At 54.2% G+C, this 13,767-nt stretch overlaps 4 protein-coding genes across 4 annotated transcripts; 3 read left to right on the top strand and 1 right to left on the bottom strand.

Annotated features, from left to right (window-relative positions):
• Positions 1-1,143: 1,143 nt before the first annotated feature.
• On the top strand, positions 1,144-3,014 carry MRS44_003136 (uncharacterized protein; the record flags this gene model as incomplete). The annotated part of the gene is made up of 5 exons (XM_046278271.2): positions 1,144-1,326; positions 1,380-1,480; positions 1,551-1,886; positions 1,941-2,581; positions 2,644-3,014. The coding sequence occupies 5 exons, from the start codon at positions 1,144-1,146 to the stop codon at positions 3,012-3,014; spliced, it is 1,632 nt and encodes a 543-aa protein (XP_046137241.2).
• Positions 3,015-3,205: 191 nt separating this feature from the next.
• Positions 3,206-5,623, bottom strand: MRS44_003135 (uncharacterized protein; the record flags this gene model as incomplete). Its single annotated transcript, XM_065623108.1, has 7 exons — positions 3,206-4,380; positions 4,431-4,573; positions 4,623-5,155; positions 5,210-5,232; positions 5,274-5,370; positions 5,428-5,545; positions 5,601-5,623. The coding sequence occupies 7 exons, from the start codon at positions 5,621-5,623 to the stop codon at positions 3,206-3,208; spliced, it is 2,112 nt and encodes a 703-aa protein (XP_065479180.1).
• Positions 5,624-6,048: 425 nt separating this feature from the next.
• MRS44_003134 (uncharacterized protein) lies at positions 6,049-8,021 on the top strand (the record flags this gene model as incomplete). Its single annotated transcript, XM_065623107.1, has 2 exons — positions 6,049-6,877; positions 6,931-8,021. 2 exons carry the CDS (start codon positions 6,049-6,051, stop codon positions 8,019-8,021), a joined length of 1,920 nt encoding a protein of 639 aa, XP_065479179.1.
• Positions 8,022-10,671: 2,650 nt separating this feature from the next.
• MRS44_003133 (uncharacterized protein) lies at positions 10,672-12,568 on the top strand (the record flags this gene model as incomplete). The annotated part of the gene is made up of 3 exons (XM_065623106.1): positions 10,672-11,204; positions 11,443-11,915; positions 11,982-12,568. 3 exons carry the CDS (start codon positions 10,672-10,674, stop codon positions 12,566-12,568), a joined length of 1,593 nt encoding a protein of 530 aa, XP_065479178.1.
• Between the last annotated feature and the right edge of the window lie 1,199 nt (positions 12,569-13,767).

Genomic DNA, 13,767 nt, shown 5'->3' with positions numbered 1-13,767 from the left:
TTGTTAACAAGCTAGTTTGCCACGACTGCTCTCGTGCGCGTACGACATTGATGCCCCTGGGCTTGTACACTGGCGTACATCGCGCTCGCAGCTGTCCGTTCCCGTCTTGAACCAAGAATAACTGTGAAGGATTCTCTGGGATTACAGCATCTCTAATCTTCTCAATGCTGCGAGATGAGCTGCGTCAGAACTGGGCAGGGAACCCTCGCGACAGATGCTGTCCAACAATGAGTGGCATGAAGACAATCATGGATGCTTTGGCCCAACACCAACAGCACGGACTAGAAGGCTTCTGGGCCAGGCATCACCCATGCTACACAAGACTAAATCGCATTGTTTCACGGCTTGAATAGGAACTGCCCGATCTCGTGGGAATTGCTCACTCTATGTGCCACAAGCAAGGTTCGTCTCGCCGTGCTTATACCAATTAGCACCCACACCGAGAAGTATAATTGGCTTTGGAGGATGCATCTCCTCACATTGACGGCTGCGACGTTTCCCCTGGATAATTACCGAGTACTCCGAACAACAACTCACATGCATTCTATGTACAATACTCCGGCTCCCCTCCCCGTCGGCGCAGTATTTTCGTCTTTTCGAATCCGATTGAACGAATTCGAAAGCTCATCCAGCACAAGCACATTCTCGTCGGATCCTCAGGTTCTCTGAACCGTGGCAGACTTGGGCTCTCGGCTGGATTACCCACCACAGGACATCTTTTGCCTCAGAGATTGCGTTGAAAAGTTTCAACATGGCAATTTAGCATCAGAATCATCCGTGCTACCAATCTCGGATACGGCAATTCCTCGTCTGAATAACTTCAGAATCTTCCATCACGTTTCTAGTCTCCAGTATGACACAATCTGCCGTTGATGGGCCAGCGGGGGAACGGCCCGCAGCACACCCTCTCAACTCGGGTTCCGATCGCTGCTCAGATTTGATTCCGGCTGCAGGTCCGGTCCGAGACAAACGTTACCTTTGATTTCTTATCTCCAGCCTCTTTCGCAGCATCGTAGAGCCTTTGTTTCTTTCTCACTCAGCTGAATCGCTTTGCCGGATTCTTCAATTCGAGGCTCGAGCTGAGACTGGAGATTCTCAGACCTCACCGTTTTCCTCCGCCCTTGCAGGTTGCTATTCCGAACCATGACAGGCACTTTGACATCCAGTAGAGCTTCAGCTCCGTCCGAGACTTCACCCCTCCTCGGAGACCGCAACAGTGGCGATGTTATCAATGGGGACGCAGAAAATGGCCGACTGAATGGCAATCATGTCCAGGAGCCCGTCAAGGCAAAAATGCACCTCATCCTTCCAGCAGTGGGCATCGGTGTAAGAAACCGATAATGTCAATAGCTATCACTCATTCTAAACAGCGTCACTAGGTCTATATGGTTGCAATTGACCAATTACTGACCGTAGCAACGTATGCCAAGATTGGAAACGAGCTGAACGCTCTCAACAACACCAGCTGGATTGCCACAGCGTGAGTCCGACCAAGCTTCAAGACGGGAAACCTATAGAGCGCCTAGGACCTTATGCTGATCCTTGACAAGCTACTTCCTCACTCTCACAAGCTTCCAGCCTCTCTACGGCAAGCTCAGCGACATCTTTGGCCGGAAGCCTTGCCTTCTTTTCGCTTACACCATCTTTGCCCTTGGCTGCCTCGGCTGCGGTCTTGCACAGTCCATGGTGCAGTTGTGCGCCGCTCGAGCCGTTGCAGGCATTGGTGGAGGTGGCATGAACGCTGTGGTTTCTATCCTTCTGAGCGACCTCGTGCCGCTGAGGGAGCGCGGAATGTGGCAGGGTTGTATCAACATTCTCTGGGCTGCTGGAACGTCGACAGGAGCGCCTCTAGGAGGTCTGCTGGCTGACTCGGTTGGCTGGCGATGGTGAGCTTGCCCCCGCGCCGCCTCTTGTCATGGACGAGCACTCATATGCCCCAGGTCGTTCCTTGGACAAGTTCCGCTGTGCTTTGTTGCCTTCATCGCCGTCTACTTCGTCCTCGATCTCCCACCGGTATCGCACGACCACTGGCTCACCAAAGTACGCCAGATTGACTTTCTAGGTGCCTTCACCCTCGTCATTGCCGTAGTCGCCCTGCTTGCTGGCCTGGACTCTGGCTCCAACTTGGGCTGGTCACACATCATCACCATTGTTGCGCTGTCTCTCGCTCCAGTCTTCTTCGGGCTCTTTCTCTTTGTTGAGATGAAGGTCGCCTCTAATCCATTTGCTCCCGGTCACATCATCTTCGACCGCAGTTTGTTCGCGTGCTACCTCGTCAACTTTTTTGGTGTGGCGGGCCAGATGGCAATCCTCTTCTTCATGCCCCTGTTCTTCCAGGCCGTTCAGGGACTAACTGCCACCCAAAGCGGTGCATTGCTTGTCCCGGGCATGATTGCCGGCGTGATTGCTTCGCTCCTCGGTGGATGGATTATCAAGCGAACCGAAAAGTTCTACGCAATCACTGTGTCTGCGTATGCGCTATTGTTCGTTGCAGCCTTGCCTCTGGGCCTGTCTGTTTGGTTCAGGTCAACCACCGGAGAGGTTGTTGGCCTGGTCGCCACTTCTCTTGGAGCTGGTTGTGGTATGTCTATTGCATCTCATCGCTGACCGATGTGACTGGCCCCTTACTGATCAATCTCGCAGGCATCACAACGACACTTGTGGGTCTCTTGGCCAATGCCGCTGTCGAAGACACTGCTGTCGTCGTTGCGTGCTCGTATCTCTTCCGCTCTCTCGGCTCCAGCATCGGTATTAGCACTGGATCTGCCGTCCTCCAGCAGGTACTCCGAACCCAGCTGGCCTCCCGACTCCCTAACGGCAACGAGGCCCGTGAGATAGAGGAGAATGTGCGACAGAGCTTGGATTATATCAAGGAACTCCCGCCTCACCTCGCCGCTCAAGTCCGTTCCAGCTACCAGGTGGCGACACTTGGAGCTATGGCGTTGATCACGATATACCTTGCTGTATCGTTTTTGACGGCATTCTGGATTAAGGAGAGACCCCTCAAAAGGTAAGAAGACAACGGGCATTCACTGCAGGAGTCTGTTCGAGGGACGCGGAGAATATGTCTGAAAACATACTGTATAATCTTGGTCGATCTATAAATTGTATAGTAGATATGAGGTCTAAAAGTTGGGCATGATGGCATAAGAAATCAAGTACATTCCGGGTTGTCTAGGTTGCGTTATGTGCGTATATGCATCATTTACGATTCATCTTTCGTCTTGGTGAGAGGTTCCAGCCCGAATATCTCATCCGAGCGACGAGGGTTGCGGCTCTCGGTAACCTCCCCGAACAGGAAGGCATTTTTCTCACGCCTCGTGCTGTTAGACATCTTCTTCTTGTGCTGAAGTGGTGGTGACTTTGCTGATGATGCTGAAGATTTCGAGGGAGCGGATTGGTCTGGCTCCAGCATCCACGAAAAGGAGGACTGTGCCAGTGTTGATCTAGTCGGGACAGGAGATGGCCGTACTTCTGCCTGAGCAGCCTTGGTGGCAGAATCTGAGTTCGGGCCGTCACCAGATGTATCCATACGATCAGGGTTGTTTGGTGCTTCTTCCTCCCGGGGGGTTGGGACCGGTTCAACAATCCGAAGACCGGAGATGTCCACTTCCGCTTCCATCGGAGGGATTGGCTCTGGCTGGACAATAGTCGTCTCTGCCACCACCACTTCCCTGGGGCTCTCTTCAGACGGCGGAGACTCCAGTATTGGAACTTCCATGGAAGAATCTTCCAGGTAGATCTTGACAAACTGGACCTTGGCGGCCGCAACCTCAATGAGGTCGAGGCTCTTGGTCTTGTCTTCCAGGTTCGAAGCTGACACTGCCTTAAGGTTGTTGACCGTCTCGTCAAGCATGGCAGCCAGCTGCTGGTTGCGTCTCTCCAGCGCAGCAAGACTTTTGGCCGCTCCCTCCTCGCTCATTATCTGTCGTGGAGACCTGGGAGTTGATCTGGCCTCGTTGATGTTGCGTCTGATTTCTCCCATAGCATCTCTAACGGCCTGGTTGATGCCAAGTTTTTCGCCCCTTTCAAACACCCCCTTTGCTCCTTTGGCTGCTCCTTGGAACAGCGCTTCCATGCCGCCTTGCTGCTGAATAAACCGAGACGGCGAAGGTATTTGTGACCTCGATCCAAGTCCTCGTTGCCTGAGCGAGTTGAAGGCACGGAAGCTTGGGGTAGCTGCTCGCGAGTTCTGAGAGGGCGATGATACAGCCGGCATCCTTCCAGTATACTTCATGATCAGAGACGCTCCGCCAGATGCGCTGAGATGCTCGCGGAGATACAGGGCATCATCAACAAACGTATGAGGGCCGTGAGATGGCGAGGGGGCGGGATATTTCAAGAGCAGCTGAAGGCAGACGGAGTAATCCGCTTCTAATACTGTAGCGAAATATTAGCACCTAAAGAAGAAAACCAACAAGACAACTTACAATCCCATCGAATGCGGATTAGCATGGCAACACAGATGAGGTCTATCAAATCTAGCGATGCGTCGACAGAGAATATCGTATCCCATAGGACTAGAAACTGCTCAAACGGAAATTCTCTGCTGAAAAGTAACCGGATCCATCGACTGTTCTTGTCAGCAAGAGCGTGGATATGAAGAAAGTTTTAGACCATACATAAGAAAGATTTGCGGCAATATCTCGATATTGGTGAGATGTGCCGCGAGTTCCGGGTCCACCTTTTGAAGGCAAACCTCGTGAATGAACCTGCTTCTTTCGACGATAGTAGAGCTTTGTTCAGGGAACTTGGAGGGTCGCAAAGGGGTTCCTGGTATCGCAATAGAGTCCTTAACCTCATAGAATGATTGCGCATGTTCCATTAACCTGGAAAAGAGGATGAAAGCGTCGTGCTCGACAAAGGAAGCGTCTAAAGTCTTGATGAGAGCATCCTCGAGAGAGGCGTCCGATGGTATGGTTGCCGGGTCCAAGGTGTCTTGCTGGATGACGTGCAGAATAGGGGCGAGAAGCTCGTGCATGCCTTGTCGATAACCGCCTCGCTCAGGGTTAAGTTTGCAGTACATGAAAAGGATGTCTAGGATCATGGCCTGGGTTTCATCTTCATGGTAGGATGCTTCGTCCGGAAGTCTTTGGACATCCTGCAGGATCTCAGCGCGGATAATCTCATCCTGGCGAACGGTGTTCCAGGGAGACTTGAGTTGCGGTCAGCCGTCTAGTCAGAGTCTAAGTTGCAGCACAAGACTCACAGCAGGATCATCTGTTAGAGGGTCTATACTGAGTTCAGCAAGGGTCTCTGGGTGCTTGATGTACTTGAGAAATGCTCCCGCCGCTCAGTATAGAGGCGTCTTCCCTCATCGAGGGTTTGAGACCAGCTCAAGCCTTCAGCTGCAGTGGATAGTAGAAAAGTCTATCAGGTGTCAGTACTCTATCCAGCATCAGCCAATGATGGAGCGGCTTGACCTACCTTCCAGCACACAGAGCGACATCCCGATATGCATGGACTGGAAGGCCCATTATATCGAACGGCTCGTTGCAGGTCGCCAAGATGAGCGCCGTGAACTTGAGTCTCACGCCATCTCGGCCTGCGTCAGGGTTTGTCAGTCAATTCAGTCGCTCTTGACGGTGCTCGCAACCCACAGCAACTCTTCCAGGGGCCTCATGGTGCTTCGTTGCGAAGCAAAGGGGAGAGGCTTTACCGTGTCGCAAGAGAAGATGCAAAATGAACGAGATGAATTTGAGGCCGTCAAAGGCGAAGGAAGGGACGGGATCCAGCCTAGGCAAGTTCCATGGATCCAGGTTGGCGGTGGATGGAAGTTGGCCCCACTCTCAGCCTTCTGTTAGCGCTAAACCCCCCGTGACAGGCCGCCCGGGGGTCCTACCAGAACCTCGAGGCCTCCGCGTTCAGGGGGCATCGCGCTAAACAAATAGCCACGACTTGTGATGCCTCGTGCATCCAATCCATTCTGACCACCTACGTCAAGCCTTGTGCTCACCAGCACCCGTCGTTATCTGTCTACTCTCATCCGCTTCCATACCCGCCTCGTGACCGCGAGCCCGGGAAGGATGCTTCATCGGATGAGCCACCATGTCTGCCGATCTCTTCGCTGAGTTCAACAGCCTCTCAAGCAATCCTACGCCTCCTCCTGCCCAACAGGCCACTCCTTTTCAGGCCCAGGTGCAGCAACAACAACGACCACCACCACCACCTCAGCAATCACAACAAACTGGAGCCAAGGATCCGTTTGACTTCTTCGGTACCACCAGCCATGCTTCTCCCATAAGCACACAGCCTTGGCCTTCACTTCAGACCCAGCCTGCTGCGCCAGTCTCGTGGAGAAGTACTCCAGCTCCGTCCAAGCCGGCAGCGGCGGTTGAGGACGAAGATGACGGATGGGGGGATTTCGAGGTAGCTGAACCTTCACAGCCCTCACCCGCAAACCCTTCTCCTTTCCAGGCCCCAACTCCTACACCTGTGTCTATTCCGGCTTGGGGCTCACCAGCTGCGGGTCCAGCCAGCTCACCCTCAATACCATGGCATAACCCAAGCCCTGGTCCAGCTCTAGCACAGCGAGCGCCTTCTGTCCAGCAACCCCCAACTCGGGTTGTGAGGGCATCCACACTGGATCTCATGTCCAACAGCCTTGTCGATATTGGTACACTTCCTCAGAAAGCTTCTGGTGCAGCCCAGGCGCAACCGCCCGCTCCTCAGTCACAGCTCCGACAACAGTGGCAGCATGCGCCAGCCCATCAGGAGCCGCAACAGCCGCGCATGAAGGCCATGCTAAAGTCGTCGGCCTCAAATGACCCTAGTGTTCTTTTTGATGCCGAGGACTTTGAACTTCAGGTGGCCGAGGGGGATGAGGATGACGACGACGACGAGTTTGGGGAGTTTGAGACTGTGGCCCCCCTCCTCCGTCCGTGCCGGTACCAAAGGTAGTTCCTACAACGGCCCCTACGAAACCGGCAGCAACTCTTCCATCGATGGACCTCCTTTCATTAGATGAGCCAGAGCCGCCGAAGCAGCCAACCAAGAAGCAGCCTCCCAGCCAGCTTCTCGGGGGCCTTGCTTTCGGTGCCACAGCTTCTAACTACCCTCAGGCGCCAAAGTCTCCGTCCTTTCAAGACCGCAATCCTTTTCCTGACTTGGCCATCAAGACGCCGACTCCGACGGAACCCAAGCAAGCGAAAAAGCCCAAGGAGCCATCGCCAGTTACGGCATGGCCATCTATGGACAGCCCAGTGGGCACCAAAGCAGGCAAAGGCAAGGAAGATGACGAAGGATGGGGAGCTTGGGATGACTTTCCAGCTGCCGACAGTCAGAAGGCGGGTACCGACCCCTCAAAACCAGCCGAGAGTTGGGACTGGGATGCCGTCGACAATGTCCAGCCATCTCAGAGTCATGTTCCAGATGATGCTCCTCCACCCATCAATGTCCCGCCTCCATCAGTTATCCTATCTGTGTTTCCCGACCTCCTCAACTCGGGCAATGCCCTATTCAAACCCATATCGGGGCAAACCGCGTCGATTAAGCAGCGCATTCTATCAGACCCAAAGGCTGGAGAGTTTCTACAGGGTTATATCCTTCTAGCGATGACAGCCGCCCGGGTCATTGCGGGCCGCAAACAGCGATGGCACCGAGACAAGATCTTGGCCAAAAGCATGTCGATCTCGGCCGCAGGAAGCAAGGGCATGAAACTTGCAGGAGTGGACAAGACGCAGTCAGCACGTGAAGACCGCGAGGCCGCAGATGTCGTCGCCGTGTGGCGGCAGCAAGTCGGCCGTTTGCGGTCTGCCGTTGCGGCGGCCAAGGCGGCCGGCAAGGGTTCAACAGCACTCAGGGTCCCTGAGATTAGCGAGAGCATGTCGGTGCAAACGGCCAAGATGGTACCGACAGCCCCCAAAGCGTGCATCATCTGCGGTCTCAAGAGAGAAGAACGGGTGGCCAAGGTGGACTTTGAGGTGGAGGACAGCTTCGGGGAGTGGTGGGTGGATCACTGGGGACACAAGGCGTGCAAGAACTTCTGGATAGAACACGAGCAGCAGCTGAGGCAGCGCTGAGTCGGGGCCAGATACTCCGAGCCTGGTACCTAGCTATGTATGTCAATATAAAGTCGTCGTGATATTGGTCGCAGTCCTGGCCTCGCTGCAACGTCAGTGGCCTGACGGCCCTCCGCTTCTAGAAGAAGAGCATTCAATTGAAAACATATGCACTCACGCGATGCGGAAAGTTGTCTATATGTGAGGGCGTTAGCCACAAGCATCGCACGGCAGAAGGTGACAGAGCTCGGCGAGGAGTGATGGGTGCTGTTAAGCTGCATGCCTCCATGGTGACTTATGCAGGCCTCCAGCAGCGTTGCTCCACCTGATGGAACCATCCAAGAGCCAATCTGAGAGACCATTGATGCAGCCAGGTGACGGGGAATTCAAAGAATATCAGCGTCACTGGAAGGGATCTGCAGGAATATTGAATTTACAAGATCAAATTGTTGAGCTGAATCCAACAAAATGTCCCGAAGGCCACTGTCCAAACAGTCGCCGTCAAAGGAGCCAACGGGCTTGAGCACGGACGGATTGCGGGGTTGGACCGTTGCACGGCATCTGAACTCCTCCGGGGAGCACCGGCCGAGCCGGAAGCGGAGGGGAAAAAGGATTCACACTTAACTTGGAAAAAGTCTGCACATTGGCTCGCCGAACCGCTCGAGCGCACACAGCGCTATCCTGCCCGCTAAGACGGCTGATCCAAGTGAGTTCGCCGAAGAATAACATTGTGAGGAGGTTGGGGAAGCTGCCCGCGAAACACCCCTGGATCACCCAGGCCAATAAGCCCGTCAAGCTCGACTTTGGGCCTGTCATTGGCCTCGAATTGACGCTACTTCGAATGATCTGATATCAGTCATGGTTGCTCCATGTTGTTGTAGAAACAGGAGCTCTCGACGGCCTACTACGTAGTACTCCAGAGGCCAGGAATTACCAGGGGAACAGGCGGCTGAGGGGGCTTTATCTTCTTAAGCCAAGCTAATCAGGCTACCCTACTTAAACGTCCACATATATCCCCGCACTCTAGACGAGATGCTGATAAGCATGAGAACAGTTGACGGCAGAATAGATAAGAGTTGAGGATCTAGCGAGTCCCTGCGTCCTCTTGTTCATTCATCCCCTCTCTTGTCCACCACGGTCAACTCACTTGCGATGGTGGTTCTGGGAGACCGTTTCCTCCAGGGCTGGCCCACTCCGTAAGGACAGGCCCCGGGCCGAGTGGGTGTGGAAGAAAACTCCGAGTGACCAGGCACTAGGGTCAAGAAAGAATATGGTACTAGTACAAGGAAGCATCATGTCCTTCTTCAAGGATAGCTTTATAGTGATGAGAAAGAGTGTTGAAGTGTATAAGAGGCTTTTGGAGTATTCAAAGTATATTATGGCATATTTTCTGTCATTAAATGATAGAATTCGTCACAAGATACCTGTATTTAAGAAGAGTTATAGGTACTCTGCCCTTCCTCTGTCTCGTTTATTTCTTACCCCACATGCCAGGTGCAAGGTGAGTGGGGAACGGCGTGGCATTCATTCACCTCTGGACCATTCATTCCCTGGTCAAACAAGCCCAATGGCAGAGATGCCAGAAACCTGGGATGGGTTGCTCAATGCTCGCTTGATGCTCGAATAGGAATAGCGGCACATGCCAAGCAATTTTTTGTCTTTGTACTTGTGCGTGGAAGGGAAGAGGCTGTCGCGGGAGGCAGCAGGGCCAGCGTCTGCCACGAAACATTGTTCGGGTTTCCAGGTCTGATCCGAAACCTGTGTCGCGGGCTGGAGGAGGATACCCATATGCCACGCTTCACCTCCGAGAGGTGGATTGTATCATGGATTTTCTGATGTGCCCAGATAAGGTGGAATGGAAGAGTGGGAGAATGGGCCTCGGTTGGTGGAAGGCATCTCGAAGGGCACGTGTAGCCTTAAAAAATGGAACGGCAGGTGGCCCAACTACCGCTCGCCAGTACCTTGCCTGGCCCCGTCAGTTGCGGCTTCCCGTCTCCAACGGTGCCTTCCATTCCATCCATTATGGACAAGCAAGCACCTGGAAGTTCTCTGGTCTCTCCTTCCCTGGGCTCAAGTGGCAGGAGCGTCAATCAGTCAACAAATGAGCCTCCACTTACACCCATCTCCCAGCCCCCCTCCTAGCTCCAATCGTGAGCTCAGGACGGCCCTCGACGCCCATTGAATGAAGAGGCCAGATGTCCTATCGCAAAACGAGTCGCACGAGTTGCCTCACACTTCATGTACAATCGGGTTCCTACAAATGCCCGTCACGAGGGGCAATGTAGAGCTAGTACAGTACATGGCAGAGGTGACTTTTGAGCTGGGGCAGGAGGCGTGGGTGTGGATGTCGGCAAGTGGGATGGGATGGATCTAGGCGCACGAGCTACAGCTTCGGTACTCGATGAGCAGGTATACATTCCCCTCAGTAGTCGTGTCTCTTCCGCCCCTGTTTATTGACACAATGAGGGAGCTGGGATCACAGGTACAAGACCGTCAAGTATTCAGCCCATGACCTCAGGTGGTCATAGCATCCTGTCCCTCGCTGGGCCATGCAGCACCGCACCTCCCTCAGCGAGTGGAGTGGGGGAGCCGGATTGGATGGAGGGGAAGGAGAGACTTGCTGCCGCTGCCGCTGCTGCAGCTCTGCTCTGGGCTTTCTGTGGCCCTGGCAATGGATCCCGTCCATGAAGTGGATGGGCATGGCCTGGCCTGGCGGGCAGGCTCTGATTCTGCTTCTGGTGCTGGCTTTGGCTCTGGCTCTGGTTCTGGCCCTGGGTCCATTTCCAAGTTCCATCAACTCCTCCACCTCTTCTTCTATCCTCCTCCTTCACCCACTCACACACCTCTCACCTCACTTTACTTCACCTTCACCACCTCTCTTCTCCCTCTCTCTGCTCTCTCCATCTCTCTCACCCTTCTCCTCCCCTCTCCTCGTCCCCCTTCCTCACTTCAGTCTATTCCGCCTCCACCTCTCCAGTTGTTGGCCTTTCTTCCTTCACGCCTCCCGTGCAATAGCTCATCCGCCGCCGCCGCCGCCGCCGCTTTCTCATCGGAGCGCTCGCGACCCTTGACCCCGCTATCCCGCCTCGCGTACACGACCGCAGAAAAAAAATACACTGCACCACCACCCATCCCCATCCCGCCGCCCCCGCCTTCTCCAGCATCCTTCTGCGTCCTCGCATCACCCCCAGCGTCGACGTCAAGGTTAGTGAATGGTTTTCGTTTCTTGTGTTGGCTCTTGACTGCGCCGGCGCGTTTCAGTGCTGGCTTCTTTGTGCCTGCGCGCATGAGTTTCATGACTCTAATTGTGCAGTGCGGTGCAGCGAGGGCCAACCATCCGACACGCGGGTTTGCGCGTTGGAGCTCTCGTTTTTTCTTCCAGTTGTGTTTGAATAAGAAACCCTCTAACATATAGAACAGACTCCTTCGGACATTTTTCTAGTTTGTCCGCTCCCTTACCCATTCCAAACTTCGAAAACCATCTTCGCCTCCCGCTTTCCGACCCTCCACCAAAATGTCGGCCCCTCAGGATACCCTCCCCCAACAACGGCAGCGATATCATCGACCAGATGGATCAGCTTCGAATGGACGAGCGCCTCGGCCCCGATGGTGAACCCGCCCCTAAGACGGACGAGGAGTACGCTCAGGCCCAACTCACCCTTCGCGCCATTGTCTCGTCCAAGGAAGCTGGTGTCATTATCGGCAAAGGTGGCAAGAATGTCGCCGATCTGAGAGACGAGACTGGTGTCAAGGCCGGTGTCAGCAAGGTCGTACAGGGCGTTCACGATCGTGTCCTGACCATCACTGGTGGATGCGACGCCATCTCTCGGGCCTATGCCATCGTCGCCCGGGCTCTTCTCGAGGGTGCCCCCGCCATGGGCATGGGAGGCATTGTTCAGAGCAACGGCACCCATCGTACGTTGAAATTTTCCCTGATGCAATAAACAATTTTGGTCCGACATTCTAACATTGCTCTTCTAGCCATCAAGCTTCTCATCTCCCACAACCAAATGGGTACCATCATTGGAAGGCAAGGTCTCAAGATCAAGCACATTCAGGACGCTTCAGGTGTCCGCATGGTCGCCCAGAAGGAGATGCTTCCTCAGTCCACCGAGCGGATAGTTGAGGTCCAAGGAACTCCCGAGGGCATCCAGCGTGCCGTGTGGGAAATCTGCAAGTGTCTGGTTGATGACTGGCAGCGAGGCACCGGAACCGTCCTCTACAACCCTGTTGTTCGCACTCAGCCCTCCAGCAGCACAAGCGTTGGCAGTGGAGTGGGATACAGCCAGGGCTCAGGCAGGAGCGAGTACGGTAGCCCTCGCGTCATGCGAACAGGTAATGGCGCCGACTTTAGCAACGGCAGCTCAAGGCCGTATAATCGCCGCTCTGATTCTGACGCAGCCATTCGAGGCCCGCCTACCCATGACGAGAACGGCGAAGAGATCCAGACGCAGAACATCAGCATCCCTGCGGACATGGTTGGCTGCATCATTGGACGTGCCGGCAGCAAGATCAGTGAGATCCGCAAGACATCGGGTGCTCGCATCTCCATCGCCAAGGCAAGTTAGATTCCTCCACGGAGCTAGTCGCAGCATAGCTAACCCAGATACTTGTATAGGCGCCTCATGATGAGACGGGCGAGCGCATGTTCACCATCATGGGCACTGCCAAGGCCAACGAGTCGGCACTGTTCCTTCTGTACGAGAACCTCGAGGCAGAGAAGATGCGCCGCAGCCAGCTCCAGGAGCCCGAGTAGGCATCTCGTGGCGCTTGAAATTCTCATTGAGTTTTGCTTTGCGTGTTCCGTGCGACTTGCTGAGGTCAGTTCTGGCAAGGCGACCTGGGACACTTCCAGATCTGACTTGCCGCGAGGCTTGTGTATTCTTTTGGGGACGATACCAGACGACATTACCATGAACGGCCGACTCCTCTCCACGACTCTTTTCCCTCCGCCGAAAAAGAAAACCCCTCATCTTCAACTCCGTTCCCTTTTCCTAATTGTTCTCATTCTCATTATTATTGCAAAATCAGCCGGATCGTGACCACTCGTCACCCCGTCGCCTCCTTAACCAACCAACCCTCTTTGTGGCGCGATGTACCGATATGCATCTCATGTGGCATACCGTCTGTATAAGTTTCTCTCAACCGGATGCTCGGGACGACTGCTTTTCTCCTCGGAGTTATGGTTTCATGGCTCTGGATGGGCATGACACTGACACAGTGCTTCTAACGACTGGCGAAGCATGGATGTCGGGCTTGGACCCGATATGGACATGGCTATGGCTATGGCTTGAAGACACAAAAAACAAAATCACAACACCTCCATCAAAGAGTCGGTAATGATTGGGACAGCGCAAACCCTTGGGGGCCGAGAAGGGCACATCACGGCCTCTACCTTTCCTCACCTCAGTCTCTCTACCTCACTCAATCTTGGCGTCACCTTCCCCTCCCTTTCACCTCGCACAACTGTTTCTCTCTCTTACACGCTCGGATTCCGACATTGTCACGCGACCTGCGCCTCCCGACTTATCGCTCACATAATCCCGAATCACGCACGCACGCATCGCTATTACATACCCCCATCACAATATTCCATCCATCCACGCACACACGCTGGCTCACTTGATTGTGTATTTTGGTTCCTCGTGAACTCGCACCCGCATGATGCCTCTCTCCACCTTGCAAGTAGGGCGGGATCTGGGAAAAGCATCATTAGCTGGGGGCAGATATAGGTCAGGTTGAAGAGCCACGAAATAAAATTAAATTT

Source organism: Fusarium solani (assembly GCF_023522795.1).
Source record: "Fusarium solani strain SB1 chromosome Unknown bctg00000001, whole genome shotgun sequence".
Classification (NCBI taxonomy): Eukaryota; Fungi; Ascomycota; class Sordariomycetes; order Hypocreales; family Nectriaceae; genus Fusarium; species Fusarium solani.
The sequence above is the reverse complement of the archived record's forward strand: the minus strand, read 5'-3'. Positions and strand labels throughout refer to the sequence as shown.